This window comes from Thunnus albacares, chromosome 2 (assembly GCF_914725855.1).
Source record: "Thunnus albacares chromosome 2, fThuAlb1.1, whole genome shotgun sequence".
NCBI classification, from domain to species: Eukaryota; Metazoa; Chordata; class Actinopteri; order Scombriformes; family Scombridae; genus Thunnus; species Thunnus albacares.
The window spans coordinates 24,252,205-24,269,138 of NC_058107.1; the positions used below are offsets into that span (position 1 = coordinate 24,252,205).

Consider the following 16,934-nt stretch of genomic DNA (forward strand, 5'->3'; position numbering starts at 1 on the left):
TTGTGTCAGTGATAACCTAACCCTAACCCTAAATTTCTAGAGAAAAAAGTGAACAGGTCTTGAGGCTGCCATAATGGTTCACTTATGTTTACATCTGTTGAATTGAGAGGTTGTAAACAGAATTTGACTTCATTCTTGTGTTCATGAAACCTTGATACTGTAAAACTAGTTTTTAAAAAAAATGTGTGATGGCCTTGTCATCGTGGAATATGGGATCATCATGAGGGAACAGTATTTGCACTATAGGGTGCACTTACCGCCCTGTGAAATGGCTTCATATTGCATGGCCATTATACGACCATGCAGAACAATCACCAGACTTCATGTCTCCCTTGAGTTGTCTACTATACCATCACAGATCCACCTCTGTGTATCCTTTAGCTTTCTGCAAATCTAAACATGTCTGAATATTGGGAAAAGGGTTAAAGATGACTCAAAGGACCTTATTACTGTGTTCCCTCCTTATAGCGTCTACATTTTGTGCACCTTAGACTGGAATATGAGTGCTGGTGTTGGATTCTAGTGCTTTCTGAATGTTAGCACCACCAGAAGGACCGGCCTTGTGTTGAGCTCAGTTTTTATTTTTCAGATTGTCACAGAAATTTCCCTTAAATTCTTAACTACAGACACCGGAACATAATGTTTGTTTTATTCAGCAGTATATACTGTACCTTTTTAGCAGGCTGATACATGTTTGACATATATACTGTATGTCATGATGACTCTTTTTTCTTACTAAATTAAATACAGTATATTTATTAAGTTTTTTATAAGGCTTTTGCAGATCAGGCAAGAGCTCTTTATTGCCTTTGAACCTGGAGCAATTAATTTTGCTTCAAAAACTCAAAAATTAAAATGATGCTTATCAGTTCTGTTTTGAAGCTCGCTCCACAGTAGAACTGTGTAGCCTCCCTTTGTCACTATGTTTTAGTTACTTCACTTATTTTTATGTGATAACAAAACTACTTTAATTTAATGCTAAATTTTTCTTGGATATATTCTTAAATTAGATTTTCTACTTTGTATCATTTGAATGCCAAGTTGGATTTTTTTATTATAACTCTGTTAGGTTGTATTGTGCTGTGTATAGCTGCCGTGTGTCTCAGCTAGTATAAAATACAATTGCAAAGGGAAACAGTAAAAAAGGATTGATGGAAATGAAATAAAATCTTGTCCCATATAGTTCCTTAGCTACAGCGTTGAACAAGACCTATTCAAAATAAATATTTCAGCCTTATTGTACAGTTTGTTGCAAGGTAGAGTTTCATTGTTGAAGCATTTTTTTCTACAACTCACCTGACGTCCGTCTTTTCTTTTCCATCTTGCTCAGGTGATGAGAATAACTCTGTCCACATTAAACTGGAGGAGGAGAGAAATGGTGCGCTGGTTAGTCACATGTGCCACTGAAGTTGGTAAGTGACCCAGACTACTCACTCGTTTATCTTTGGTTGTTTTAAAATGTGCATCAGGTGCAGATTGTGCTGCTTTCGCTCCCAACTTTCTCTTCATTCTCTCCTGTTTGTGTGTGTGTCAGGAGTGTACGCCCTGGACAGCATCATGCAGAGCTGGTTCACCCTCTTCACCCCCACAGAAGCCACCAGTATCGTGGCCACCACTGTCATGTCCAACAGCACTATCGTACGCCTCCACCTGGACTGCCACCAGCAGGAGAACCTGGCTTCATCCGCCCGCACCCTCGCCCTGCAGTGTGCCATGAAGGACCCCCAGAACTGCGCCCTCTCCGCTCTCACACTCTGTGAAAAGGACCACATTGCCTTCGAGACAGCCTACCAGATTGTACTGGACGCGGCGGCGACAGGGATGAGCTACACACAGCTCTTCACTATAGCGCGCTACATGGAACACCGCGGTTACCCCATGAGGGCCTACAAGCTGGCGACGTTAGCCATGGCTCATCTGAACCTCAGTTACAACCAGGACACGCACCCCGCCATCAACGACGTACTGTGGGCCTGCGCGCTCAGCCACTCGCTAGGGAAAAACGAGCTGGCCGCCGTTATCCCCCTGGTGGTGAAGAGCGTGAAGTGTGCCACCGTGCTATCTGACATTTTGCGGCGGTGCACACTGACCACGCCGGGCATGGTGTCGGCACTGCACAGCCGCAGAAACTCTGGGAAGCTGATGTCCCTGGACAAGGCGCCGCTCAGGCAGCTGCTGGACGCAACCATCGGGGCCTACATCAACACCACACACTCACGGCTCACACACATCAGCCCGCGTCACTACAGCGAGTTCATAGAGTTCCTTGGGAAGGCCCGGGAGACTTTCATGATGGCTCACGACGGACACATTCAGTTCACGCAGTTCATAGACAACCTGAAACAGATCTACAAGGGCAAAAAGAAACTAATGATGCTGGTGAGGGAGCGGTTTGGCTGAGGGTGAGGCTGGGGGTTGCCAAAAGCCCCCCCTTCCCACTCTAGTACTTTTCTATTAACTTGAGTCTGCCTTTTGAACTTCTTTTGGACTTATACAATAGACAAGTGAAAAGAGGGATGTGACTTGTACAATGAAGCAAAAAGAGAAAGGAAAAGATGACAAAAAAATCAACAGAGCCACACGCGGTATTATTGTTCTTGCTGTTGTTATTGTTATAAACATTATTACTATTATTATTATTAATAATATTATTACTACTATGTGTACAGAAGTGTTTTTATTTTTCAGAAGAGAGGAAATTTGTCACGTTGTGAATGTTGTGTGTATTTCTCTACATGTGTGCGAAAGGAAAATGAAAAGTGAAATGGCTTTTTTTTTTTTGTTCCTTTTATTTTTTATGATTTAAAACATCTTTTTTCCCTTTTTCAGTGTATATTGAGTTATATGTTGTCAAGTGGCTGAAGCCCTTCTACAATAGCGCTCATGTAAAAACAAAAAAGAAGAAGAAGAAGAAGAAGAAGAAGAAAAAAAAAACCGTCTCGGCATCCTCAAAGAGAAACTAAGGCTTTAAACCACACAGAGCACCTCCCTTTGTCCAGGCCCTCACCTGTGGGTGCTGGGCAGCACTGCACAGCTTAACTCGGCTCGGCTCGGCTCGGCTTGGCTCGGCACAGCTTGGGTTAGCACTGACAGAAAGCCGCCATCAGCATTTCTCCAGACAGCAGTAGCAGCAGCAGCAGCACTTCAGCAGCCATTAGTTTTCTCTGGGTCCCAGGCATTTGCTTCATTACACACAACGATGCTAACTCTTGTTGTTGTTAGTGTTGTAATCTCACCCACCTCTATAATGAGGACCTGTTTTAGACAGAGGACAGTATACAGGCTCTACAGTGATGGCACATTAAGCAAAGATAATGAGTATTATTGCTACATTAATGTAATGTAGCACAGCTGTGATTTTTTAACAGCCCAAATTGGACTTAATCACTGATATAGTTGAGTTTTCTAGTTGAAACAGATACCCAGAGGGAGACGACTACCTCATGATACGGTATTGAACCTGCTCCCAGTTTATTTATGCTATCATGATATTTATCATGTATGATAGCTGACAGTGTTAATTAAACAGGAGTTTCACTAGCGAGACCAAGGTTATGAGGAGATACGGAGTCAGATTCCTGCTGAGTGCTCCTGCGCTCAGCTCTGCTGTACGTCACCGCCCCTCGCAATGAACGGTACTTTCACCCCAAAAATTGGCGACAACGCACTCAGACGACGTGTCAGTATGTCAGTCCCCCCCCCCCCCCCCCCCCCCTCATCTCTACAGTATAGCCACCATTGTTCGGTATCTTCGGAACAGGCCAGTGTCATTTCCCTCTGTGCATGTGAATCATAGAAATTAGACTTTCTACTGTTATAGTTCATTGTGTGGAACCTTCAGTAATTGTCAACCAGAACGTTCTCAGGGATTTCTCTACACAGGAAAAAGGTGGAACAAATGAACGACTGACTACAGGAAGAAGAAGAAAAAAAAAAAGACAAAAACATGACACAACATGAGCGAGCATTTATTGTACTCTGTATATATGCCATAGTATATGTCTGAATATGGAGGATCTGAAAGTATATGTTAACTAATTTATACAGAGTATTCTATGTAATGTGAAATACTTGAAGCCGCTGTAGTTTGCTCTCTCTCGCTCTCCTTCTCTTTCTCTCTTTTGTCTTCTCTTTATTCTTTTTCTTTTTGTCGAAAAACAGAACATATCAGAATGACTAGACTGAGCTTGTTGACGGGCTTTTTGGACTCACGGGGCCGCACGTGTTCATACTTGAGACGCTGGATCCCGTCAGAAAAACGCAGGTTGAGTCAAATTGGTGATGACGGAGAGAAACGTTGTTGTCTTACTTCATTCCTGCTGACTAAAGCATAGAGAGAGAAGGAGGCCATTGGTCGATAAATGTTTGAAAACACAATACAAGATTTCTTGAAGTACTTAATTATGCATGTAAGCTGTTGTCCTAGCATATTTTTCCATGGAATCCTATGGGAAATAGCTATAATGTGCTTTATACAGGAGCTAATTGGGGATGAATCTGGCTTCAAAAAAAAAAAAAATCATGTATTATGTGTCCAGCCTTACATGCATTTAAGGACATTTCTTGGCTGAAGTCTGCCTCATTCTGCAGTAATATAAACCTTATCAGAGTAACTTAATAGTAAAAGACAATTATGCACAGGTTCAGTCTAGCTAAGACAAACACAATGAGTCTCCTCACTTCCTCCCCTCAGTACACGTAACACCAGTGTCTCCTCTGCAATGTTCAGCTGTCCTATCATTACTTGCCTTTTTTTTTTTTTTTTTTTACCTTCTTTATATCGGATTTTTTTTTTCTTTTCTGTGCATCTTTTTCTATCTTGCGTTCATTAAAGATAAAAGCAGCCTTTTCTCTTGCCTTGTCTTAACGCTTTAAAGTAACCAAACAGGAGATCTATCTAACAACCAAACGCGTTCTAAGAGGTGAGAGACAACCCACCTTGGTCCCAGCTTTAGTGTCCTTAATTAGTAAGTGAATGGCTGTGTAACTCATGCTTTAACAAAGCAATTCCTCACGTGTGTTTGGTGAAAAATACGTTGTCCAGTGTCTCTTGTTCTCTTCAGAAACAATTTCCTCTGAGTCTTTCTAGCTGTTTTTATTTTAGTTTTTTTTTTTTTTTGTTTGTTTGTTTGTGTAGGAATCTTCTGCTCTCCCATTTTATTTATTACAATGACCCATGTATACATGCTTATGAAATTAAGATTTGATACACCGATATCAATTTATTTATGTAACTAAATCACTGTTTTATAATCTTGTTATTAATGAGTCAATAATTGATTTTTTTTTTTGTTTTTCGTTTTTGTTTTAATAAAAGTTAGTTTTTTGAAATGTACGTTTATGTCCTCTCAACGCTGTTTTTTGCACCCTGACACACAAAAAAAACAGGAAGAAGTCTTTTTTTTTCTTCTTCTTCTTTTTTTTTTTTTTTACAGCTTCTCTTTTGTCTCAGAGAGTCTGTCATGGATCATTATGGGACGCGGTCTGTGAGCTAGAAGGCGTGCGTTGGTCGGCGTGTCAGTGAGTGCCAATCAGTCAGGACGGTTCAGATCTCCATCAAACGGTGGTGTCAGGAGAAGGCAGAGAGGGATCACTCTCGCTGGCAGCAGCTTTCACGCTGTCATCCCGGCGAGCTGACGAGGAATATGAAATGTATCAATTGATATTCCCATGGTCTTTGTAGCTTCTGTCAGGCAGCCAGGCTCAGCCAACCACAATAACCTGTTTACATGCATCCAACACTGACAGTGGTGCCACAGGATGACTAAATCAGTGTATGTAGTTTGTCAGGTGTGTGTGTGTGTGTGTGGACATGTTTTTGTGCATGCTGCTTCTTGTTTGCATGCTTTTGTGTGTCTTTCCTGTGAATGTGTGTATGTGTGTGTGTTAAAGCCTTTAGGGAGTGAATGGGAACAGGTGGTAGCTCCAGACTACAGGAGCTCCTGACAGCAGTAAGGTCCCCCGACTCCCAGCCCCTCATTAAACATTGACACAAAAACACTGCAACTGTCTGTGTGTGAACAGTAATGAAGCGCAGACTGCTACACCAGTATACACATGGCAACTTAGCACAGCACGAGCCCTCAGCCCGCGCACGTGTGTGTGTGTGCGTCGTCCATCTGTGTGCGCTCATTAATGAGGCACATTTGTCCATAGAGGTGTCCACTTGGATATTGAGGAATTCGTCAGGTTTAGCAACAAAAGCACCAGTCGGCTGTCAGAGGCCAGACAGAACTGTCCATTTGTTATGTGATGGATGCCTGCCTGTGAGAAATAGTGTGTGCGTCTGAGCATAAAAACACACTTATGCATGTGTGTATCCATGCGAGTAAGCGTACACCTGTTCCTGTGTGTGTATGTGCGTGCGAGAGAGAGAACACTTCCTGTGTGTCTGACCTGTGCTCAGGTCCCTGCTCAGTTCCAGTTGGTAATGACATCCCTTGGGTATAGAGCGGTGCAGCAGCCTCCTCCGGTCTGTCTCACTGTATACTTCTAATGACATCATGATCACACACTGGCCCCTTTCATGCCAAAAGCCCTCTTCCTCACTATCACCATCAAAACTCTTATCTGGAGCATTCACTCCCTCTCCTTCTCTTTCTCTCTCTCTCTCTCTCACACACACACACTGTGCCACGGCTTTACAACACATCAAGGACTTGACATTTTCTTGCAGAACTGTAGCTCTATTATGCTTTAAAGTTTCACCTATAGAAAGCAAATTTTGAAGCTGAACAAAAAGCAAAGCATTTCTGAGTTTCAAATGTGCTGTGTAGGACAGATTATAGTGGCAGGTGAATGCTGCAAAGCAGAATGTAGTGTATGCTGCTTTACTTTAAAAGTCATAATCTGCAGACAGGGATCAATGTTCCTCAACATAAAAACACAGGAGTGTCCTGTCATCAGATTTAATTGTTTCAACTTTGTTGCTGAGAAATCATGTTTTTCCTTCTTTTTACCCTCCTGCTCCATCTTGCTCCCTATATTTGAAAGGCCTTTGCTCCAACCAGAAAAAAACATGGGTGTTCTGTAGTCTTCATAACAGGCTCCATGCAAACCAGTGGATGATGTCATTGCACACTATGTCCATCTTTACATATGCAAACCTTAGTTATGTTATTTTTTTCACCTGTTATCCAACAGAAAGTTGTGTCTTCAAAGATATTTTTGTGATCTCACAGGTGAATACTTTTTGCCTGGAGTGATAAAATATTTGCCCAGGGCGAAACAAATGTTTGGATCCAATATTTCCACAGAGCGTGTCCCCCTGCTCTCCTCTTCTTTGCTGGAATGTATGTTAAATCCGCTGAGCAGGCTGCAACAGTGGCTGGAATTAGTGGATTTAAAAATTGGTTTCATTTTATTATTCCAGGCAGATATTAGACATCTGTGGTTCCCTAAAAATGATGTGAGGGGACGCTACGTGACCACAGAGTAACATACGGATTGCTGAGGTCACAAATGTGTCACATTTCCATCAGTTTCATACTGCAGATTGCTCTAAATACTGTGATACCCATGAGCCTGGGCTACCATTGCTATTGCAGAAGAAACCAGTCAGAGTTGCCAATCAGAGCTGTAGCAAATTTAAAACACTTAATTGTTGCACTAAGCTATCATTTCAGAATTCACTCAAATCGACCCAGAATAGGAAAGTGACCAAATTTAAACTTTTATGATGTATGATGACGAAGTATTTGTTTTAGCCTCCACTCTCTGTTAGCAGTGCATGAACAGAATTCCATAGCTACTGTAGGTGACTGGATACTTCTTACCAAATGCTCATAGAGAGTCATGGTTGACTTCTTTCCTTACATTTTTATGTACAGAGGCTTGACTCAAAGAGTCAGAAATTTTCTAACAAAGTTTCTCATCTTTTGTACTGATGATTCAGCCGGGAAAGTCTCATGTTCATCAAGATGTGAGTTCTCCTCACAACATCCCCGTCTGCAAAAACTGCCTTTTAATAATCTTATTAGTACTTGTACAGTCGAACTATCTAGGAAAAGCCCAGACTGAACGTTTACGGTATTTGAGAGTGCAGTCTATGTGTGAATATTACCTCTTTCTGCAAAAGGTCCAGGGCCTTTGTGATGCTTTGAGCTTGCTATCATTACAGAAGTACAAAAAAGGATCATAGGCATGTGTTCTTCAACACTGCCTGCAGCATCAGCCCGGCTACCACAGGGACTGTCTTCCTTTCCTCCTCTTCTTACAGAAGGCCGTTGGAGTTTGATCTCCTCTCTCCCCCTCCATCGGCCCCGAGGCGTCTGATTAAATGCTAATTAAAGCCGTTAGCGCTGCTATCACCGCTGCTAACTCCTCTCTCTCTGTCACAGAGATTAATGCCCCTCGTTCATCATCCAACATCGCCAAGCCTGAGTACCTGCCCGGCTCGCAAAACCTGATCAAGTCATCAGCCCCAAAACCCCTCTCCTCTGTTCCCTCCCACTGCATGAAGATGGACGAGGGGTTTAAATTTTAATTTGAAAATTGCCCTCAATTACTTCTGCGGTGACCACTTGCCGGAGCTTCTCATGTGGTTGAGTGGGAAGGGGTTACAGCAGCGGGTCAGTGGCTGTGATGAGCGATAAGGGGACATTAATAAGAACGGCAGAGGTTCATTTAAAAGCAGAAAGGACAGTGGGAGCAGCTTTCTCATTATTTAACTCCCCCAGCTTTATTTAAAGGACTTTATTTAAGGATACCAAGTTAATGTGTCCTCCAGGACAGACGGTTAAAGCGCCTGACAGAGTGAGAAAGTTACGGCCATAACTTACACCCTGAGCACACACTGTGGTGCCATCTTTTTTACCTCTTTTGACATTCTCGCTGTTTTCAGGCAGAGCAGAATGAGTCTCTGAGGAGCATAAAATGTTAGAACAAAGTTACACACATCATTTAATTTTATTCTTTCACAATTTCTGGCCCACAAATGTTTTATTGGTTCCAATATCGGTAATCATTATAAGCTATTGGAAGATATTGAGCTATGTATAACAAGTCAGCCAAATGTCATTTGAACTACCACCAGATCAGCGGAGCAACACTCTGGAATATGCAGCTACTCCGCAGGGCCTCATCTGGTGTTTGTTTTATGCATATCAGTTTTCTTCTTTCTCAAATACACCTCACAGCAAACAGGTTGCTGTCGTTGAAGCTATGCTATCGGTAGCTGTTTAAGGTCTTTTCGGGTGTGAATATGTACTGTATGTCAAGGTTTTGTTCAGAGTTTCATTACTAACAAAGTTGTAGAAAGGTTTTCTCTACTTTTCATTCCCCACACTGTGCCCACTTCCCAGCAACAAACCTGAGCCAGCAGTGTTGTCATCCAATGGTTTCCAAGGGCAATTAACAAATATAAAGAGATTTATGCACCTGCAACCCGACTGCTCCCACCCAAAAATACTTTCACTTCATCTCTTACTGTTATTGCCAACTTTCTGCCGGATGCCTGTCCAAAGGCTTTAAATCTGCCTTACAGTGTTTATAATGTCACAATGAATGCAGAGAAATGGAGGAGAAGCCCACTTGACTCCTTTTCCTGTGCTAATGTTTTGTAGACATAAAACACACATGTAACAGGACACCATGTCGACATTGAGTAAATTAATTGAATTTGATATCCTATAGTATTTCAATGTTACAGACCTTAATAAAGACACCACAGAAATGGAATTTGAGCTGAAAATTACTTCATACCAGCCTCCACATTCTTTTAGGCTTGCAGAATAGCCCTCAGAGTCTGTGCAGTGTGCAATGAGGTTGTGGGGCTGCACTGCAGGAATAAACAACACCACAGTCAAGGTTAGCAGGCTTCACAGGAAGAGATAGCTTTTACATTCCTTTGCCGGTTGATTAAAAGCCTAAATGAGTAACAGCATGATGTCCCCCACTCACTCCGTCATCCAGTCTGCTTTTTTTTTTTCTTTCCGGCAGCAGCAGGCACCGTGCGTCCGGCGAACTGGAACAAAGAAGGGGGAAGAGAGACATGGAGAAAGAGGGATGGAGCGACAGGAAGAGGAGAGAATGAGAGCATATATCAAGGCCATTTTCAGTGACATTTGTGCTCTCGGTGTGGAGAGCCACTATGAATATCAATATGAACCCATGGAGAGGAAACGTTGTCTTTTTTTCTCTCACTGGGCTATTCATGCACACAAGAAATCTATTCAAGTCAATGCAATGGCCAATCTCGGAGCCTGCGCAAGGCTGTGTGAACAGTGCAGCCTCGGCTCTACATCTTCTCTCTCCCTCTCATGAGTGTGGCTGGGCTTGTATTAGTGAAAAACACTTTATGTCAAGTGCAACTGTGGCGAACACTACAGTATGTAAATCAGATTGGATTAAATGCTTGCATGAGTTGAGCTTGACGGCACCAATCAGCAACAGCTACCAACCAACAGTTTTCTCAGTATAATTTTTGGTGTTTTCACACAGCCTCTCCTCTCCTCTCCTCTTCTCCTCTCCTCTCCTCTCCTCTCCTCTCCTCTCCTCTCCTCTCCTCTCCTCTCCTCTCCTCTCCTCTCCTCTCCCTCTTCCTCTTCCTCTTCCTCTTCCTCTGGTGCTTAGAGATATAGAGTCAAAGGGATGCAAATCTACCCACTTCCTTCCTCCCATCCCCCATCTGCAAACACAGATAGCCTCAGGCCAATCCCAGGCCTTTCTATATGCAGAACCAGTGACAGGAGTTACGCACCATTCTCCCCCTGTAACAAACTGTTCCCTCCCTAACAAGCGACGAGCCTTGCTCTCACTGGGCTGGATGTATGAAGCTGTGTGATTGGTTTGGTACGGTAATAACAATACGGGAATAGTGTGCTGGCTGCCTCCTCCCTTTCGCATGTGGATTTTTACCGCCTCCTCTCTCCTTCCCTGCTCACCTTTGTGGGTGTATGAGTGTGTGTGTATGGTGTATCTGTGTATGTGTGATTGTGGACTGTTAGCTCCAGGCTTATTACTTTAAGTTGTCTCCAGCCCCAGCGCTAATCCCTGTCTTCTTCAGGGAGGGATAACAATAATACAACAAGATCCAGAGGTACTAATGAAATCCTATCAGGTTCCTGAGTCTGAATGTCAGGGAGAGAGAGAGAGAGAGCGAGAGAGAGAGGTGGAGAGTGTATGAGGTATTGATTGAATAGAGACCAAAGCGAGACAGAGATAGAGAGGGGAGTGAGGAGGAAGAAAGAAAAGCAAGGAAGTGTAGTCATGAAGAGAGAAAATAGTCACTGAAAAGCTGATGTTTGAGGAGGAACATGGTGAAAATAATCAGAGAGAGAGAGAGTGAAAGGAAGAAGGGGACTCATGCTGAAGAGAGCGGAGAGGACTTATGCCAAAAGAAGAGATTAAGAGTGGATGCGAAAGTTGGGTATGAGTGGAGACAGACAGTTTTCTCTTCGGTGACTGAGCATGCGGCAGCTAAAACACATCAGCTCTGACTTGAATAGGTTTCAGACTCAGACCAATTCTCCCTCTGCGTCTCCGCTAGACTCACCATTCGCCCCTGGGATTGAATTAGGCCTGACCCATTATACAGTTGCCATGGGGACCCTGGCACCTCCACTGACGAAGTGAGAGCCACGCAAGGCTGAGTTGCTGATCAGAATGTGTGTGTGTGTTACTGATATGTGTGCTTGTGCATTTGGTGAGCACTCCAACATGTGTGTGTCTGAAGGTTCAACTCACAATTTATGAACAGGTTGAAATAATTGGGAACCTTTTACTTATCTTTCCTCAATATAAATGTTTGATTGTCATTCACTTCCTTGGTCTCCAAGCAAAAAAACATATTTTTAATATTGCTTTTATTTGCAAGATTTTTTTAGTGTATTGTCAAATCAACAAGCAGAAATACATTCAATACCAAAGAGAAATTCACAGACAAATACATAGCCTAAATAATTGCAAAGCAACCCTAGCAAGAAAATATATTAATGAATTAAATGAAAAAAAAGAAAGCAGAAGGTTTGGCTTTCATGGTTTGTAATTATAAACAAAACCAGGTCATCTTTACAACATTATCATAGATATGGTTCCTTTAATGCAAAGTAAGTATTAGGAAGACATAAACTAACTGCAGAAGTCTCACATTTCAAGTTATTTAAAGGTTTTTCTGAGAGTATAACAGAAATAAATTCATGATGCCATATTTGAAAACAATGAGTTTTCTGCTTTTCAGTCTTTACAGCTGCATTATTATGTTTTAAGGTCATGTACACTAAGGACAGAAGTACACAACAAGTCAAAGTGTTAGCAAACAGTTGACTGTTTACACATCCAACAGACATGAAGCAACATCAGCATTTACTGTATTTAGAGCCTTGTCTCTGGCCACCTGATGAATGTAAGTCCATAGGTCTGTTTCAGTCCTCAATGAACTCTGAAAAAGATATCTAGCCTCTGGTTTAGCTTTATCTGCTAAATTCTCCACTATATTCACCAGCTGATCTGTAACGTTGTCTGTAAGCCTTTTGGTGCTGGGCAAGTTACAGTAAGTATCAGAGCTTTTTTTTGTTGTTGCTAAAAACAGCTGCCTCTTCTGACTGGGAGGCCATTGAGAGCAGTGAATGAACCCAAACGATAAAGTTACATCTTGTAAGACAAACAATGAGCTGAAAGACACTAAAACACTGCCTAGAGCTGATGGGAACTATCCAATAATTATCTGTAGGTTCAAAACTACAAACAACCTTTTTCTTATAACGGGTACTCATTTGACTCATAATATATTTGACGGCAGAACGTTGGCAATATTTGATTATATATTTGACTCAAAATATTATGTGCAGCTTTAAAAGTATAATATGTAATTATTCCACATTAAAATGTCTAAAAACAACTAGACCTATGTTATATATTTTGTTGAGTTGTGTACTTGCATTATCCCAAATGTTTACAACAATTTTCAAACCCAGAGAAATCTGTAATTTAATCAACATAACGGACCGTTTCATCTGGTCACATGTCAATGGCGTCATACCTCCTCTACCAAAGAGTAAACACGCACAAGATGCATACGGCAGTGCTGTGTTTGTCCGCTACAATGGCGTCTACCAAAGAGTAACTTACACACACAAGATAATACATTGGCGTTGTGGTTGTTCCACAGAAACTGTTATAAATTGACTTTTATTCAGTTTTAAGCCATATTTTCATGATAAATTTAGGTCGCTTTTAACTATATCTTTTAGCCGGAAGAAGGATTTTAGTCATTGGACGTCTGGATCTTAAGTTATCAGAGAAATAAACTGGGCAAACGTCGGCAGCAGCTTGGCTAACAGCCCCTACCGGACGTCCGGTGGTCGCCGCACATCGTCGGAGAAACACTGATTTTTTAGGTGAAACAGCTTTATTCAGTGTTTTTACCTGTAATCACCGGGTCCGTTTGATCCAGAGAGGAGGAGACCTCTGCGGGTAATTTGGCTCCCGGTAAAAACATCCTGAATGATTAACACTGGAGTAATCCTATCCTGGTGAAGCTGGTTATGTAACAACGAAGACAACAACTCCAATGATCCCTTGCTACTTCACACTGTCATCATACTCCGTCTTTTGTTATTGTTTTGATTGAGAGACCCCTTGCGGCTGAAATTACATATTGTGCGTTTAAGAATCAGTTTTTTGGCTAATATCATGCTCATTATCAATGTTCTTTTGTGAACAAAATGGATTCTCAGATAAGTGTCATTTATTTTGTTTTGTTTTTAAATGTAATTTCAGCCTCTACATTAATCTGGTATAATTCAGTATTTCCGAACCTTTCCAAGTCCCCATGGCATGCAGACACATTTTTCAATTTCCTTTTAGAAACATTTTGTACATTAGCAAGGACATGGCACTTTTTAAAAAATATTTCATCGTATCTAAATTTATTTTTGTATTTATTTATTTATTTAATTTTACTTGTGTCCCCTGAGAAAAGCAGCACTACAGAGATCCCGGTTAGCCACTTATACCATCCTCACTGCGCAAACACAGGCGTACAAACAATTGAAAACTGATACCATGTCTGTCTCCTCACACTGGAATTTTGTCACCAACGCAGTTCTAATGGATGACCAGAGAAAGGATGCCACCCACAGCACCATCTGGCTAATGCCCTGTCCTCTGCTTATGAATTACGCTAAATTGCGCCCAAGAGAGAGAAGCCACATGTTCATTATGAAAGCTGCAGGGGTATTAGAGATCCCCTGAGTCGCACCAAACGAGCTGCATGTCACAGGACGGCGTGACACACAACACGGTGCCATGAAGCGGGGGAAAAAGAAGATACAACCTTCTCCAGTTTTAATAGGATGCATTCATCAGGCAACCTTGACTGAGCTCTGACAGGGTTGGTTTTCTATTGTTTCAACTATGATCAACTGTTCTGTCTGGGCAGAGTATGTTTGGTTTGGCTGTTTGGTAAGTCATGCTGTTTCACAATTCTGCATCCAGCATCCAATGTGGATTGGGGGAAATAAGGAGAAATTGCACTGATGAATGTCACCCCCAACACTCAGTGACACCTAGACCTGAATTGAAATACGGTAGCCATTTTGTGGCAAAATGCTTACAACAGCAGCCAGTGTGCGCAAACCACCATTAGGTGTCTTTATCTGTGTCTGGACCATCATGAGACCAGCCTAACAGCATCTGTCAGCCCCTGCAAAAACCCCCCTGGTACCATAAAAGACTGGGCCCCCTCAGTAAAGGAACCAGGGCTGGAGAACCCAGTGGGGACCCATAGGAAGGTATAGAGAGAAATAAAATGCTCTGCTGTATTTTTTTCTTTTTTTCATTCCACCACGGTGTGTGCCATGCATCGCCATGCAGGCAGATGGGGGAGGTGGAGGTGGAAATAAAACATGCATGAGTCGCCTGCAGCCCAGGAAAATAATTACTGTCATTTAGCAGACATGTAGAGGAGAGCAGCATAGCCCGGTCTGCCCAAAGTATACTGCCACACCGCCTGCATACCGATGAACTGGAGGGGAAACAGAGAGGGAGGGACAGACTGAGTGGGAAAGAGTTGTGTGAGAGATGGCACAATGTTTCCTTGTTTGATGGTAATAGATGCTGTAGTTTATTTTAGGGATGTCTTCATATGTCACTCACGTCTGACAGAAACCTTGCACAAGAATTTAAAAGAGGCTCCTCTTTTCTTCTCATAGGAGTTTGAATTTGACACAATGTAGTGCAGTATGGAGTCCTGTTCTGGGTTCAGTCCCCTCAATGGAGACAAGAGGTACAGTATATTTCTCCAAAGATCAGAGAACAAGGTTTGACCTCTGTGTCTTGACTGAAGCTAAATCATGCACTTTCTCTTTTACTCTGTCACTCATCTCTTCTCTCCCTCTTCCTCATCCTCCTTCTTAACATCTGTCCATCTCCTTCCTTTTGTCTCCTTCCTTTCCTTTCAGTTGCCTGGAGTCAGACCACAGAACAAATTTATAGGAGGTGGAGGGATGCCAGTGGAGGTCAAACGCGTGAGCGGCTCCCCGTCTGCCTCCCTTTCATTCTTTATGGCTGATCTAGTGGCGAAGCCTTCATTACCCTGAATTATACGCTACGATTATTACCTCTCCCCCCGGCCCATGTGGGATGGCTCTGGCCTTATCATCTTATCATCTTACCCAGGAGGAACGTAATGCGGGAACTCTCAATATATAGCGCAACATCTGCCTCCAACATGACTCCACCACGGATCTTTGAACTTTACATCCTCACATCCACAGTATGTGATGTATGTGGTGCACGACTGGGACCACAGGCTTATTTGTGGAGAGCTATAATGGGCTGCGGAGGCATATTGTCTGATAGGGGTGTGGGCATATTTTATACATATATATATATATATATATATATATATGTATGCTGTAGGTTTAATTAGACTTACTGATCCCTATGTAATTGAAAATGATAAGGTCTTCCCTCTGATGCAAAAGGAGAAGTGCTGTTTCATGCCCTGTAGCTTAGTCCATCTGCTTTCCAGAAGCTCCACCACACCTCAAATACAAAAGTGTCTCCAACGCGCTTAAAGTATTTGGGTGTAAAGCCCACATTTTGTAAAATATTTTCCTGTTGGCCCCTCAGATGTAGCGGCTCTCACATTTTTATTTGTAGTTTCTTCTTCCCATCTGGTTTTGATATTTAAGGGAAACCCAGCGATGACCCAACTGCAAAGAAATCTTGTTGCTAAACTAAAGACTCAATTATATCATTCAAACAGTATAGAATTCACTTTGTTGTTGCTCCTTTTCTCACCAACACACCTCCATTACACATGTTTATTACCACAACTGAGGTGCCAGTGTGAGGCCTGATAATCTGGGAAATCAGCGGGGTGTTCAGATAGCTGCAAGCTTTGGCAGTCTTGATATATTGTACTTTTTCACAACTCATTTTCGAGTAGGCACACTGAGAGAACCTGTGCTGTATCGTGGTGTAAATATCAATGCAGGCACAGAGGGGGGTAGTAGACAAGGACTGGATGACACATACACTGCAGTAGGCTTCATCATCTCGGCTACAAACCAGAAATATCTCAGGGAGTTTCCAAAAGTTTTGCCTTACATATTAGTTCCTGTAATATCAGATGTTAAGGATAAAATTCCTTTGTTCTAGTCAAACCTTTGTCATAGCAAATGCACACCAGGTGGAGCTGAGTGTGCAGTTACATGGCTTTTCCACCTTGAAATGTGTCATTATGCATGGAATGAGAGTGATAAACTTGTAAAAAGCGGAAGAAATATTTAGATCCTTGATGATGAAGTAGCATTATCACAATGAAAAAGTACTCAATTAGAAGTAAAGGTCCTTAAGTAAAATTGAAAATTTACCTTGAGTAAAAGAATTGATTATTATTAAATATTCAATTATTCCTGATACATTAGGCAGCATTTTAATCTACAATCTGGTCGATATAGAGTTTCTAATTTCTAATTTATATTCTG

At 42.1% G+C, this 16,934-nt stretch overlaps 1 protein-coding gene across 1 annotated transcript in view; it reads left to right on the forward strand.

Moving 5' to 3' along the window:
* Window positions 1-5,329, forward strand: part of LOC122997904 (zinc finger SWIM domain-containing protein 6-like) — a 45,075-nt gene extending 39,746 nt beyond the window's left edge. The window contains exons 13-14 of the mRNA XM_044374251.1: window positions 1,331-1,412; window positions 1,535-5,329. Coding sequence (XP_044230186.1) covers window positions 1,331-1,412; window positions 1,535-2,400 — 948 coding nt within the window. The 3' untranslated portion in view covers window positions 2,401-5,329. The remainder of the gene's footprint in view (window positions 1-1,330; window positions 1,413-1,534) is intronic.
* Window positions 5,330-16,934: the final 11,605 nt, after the last annotated feature.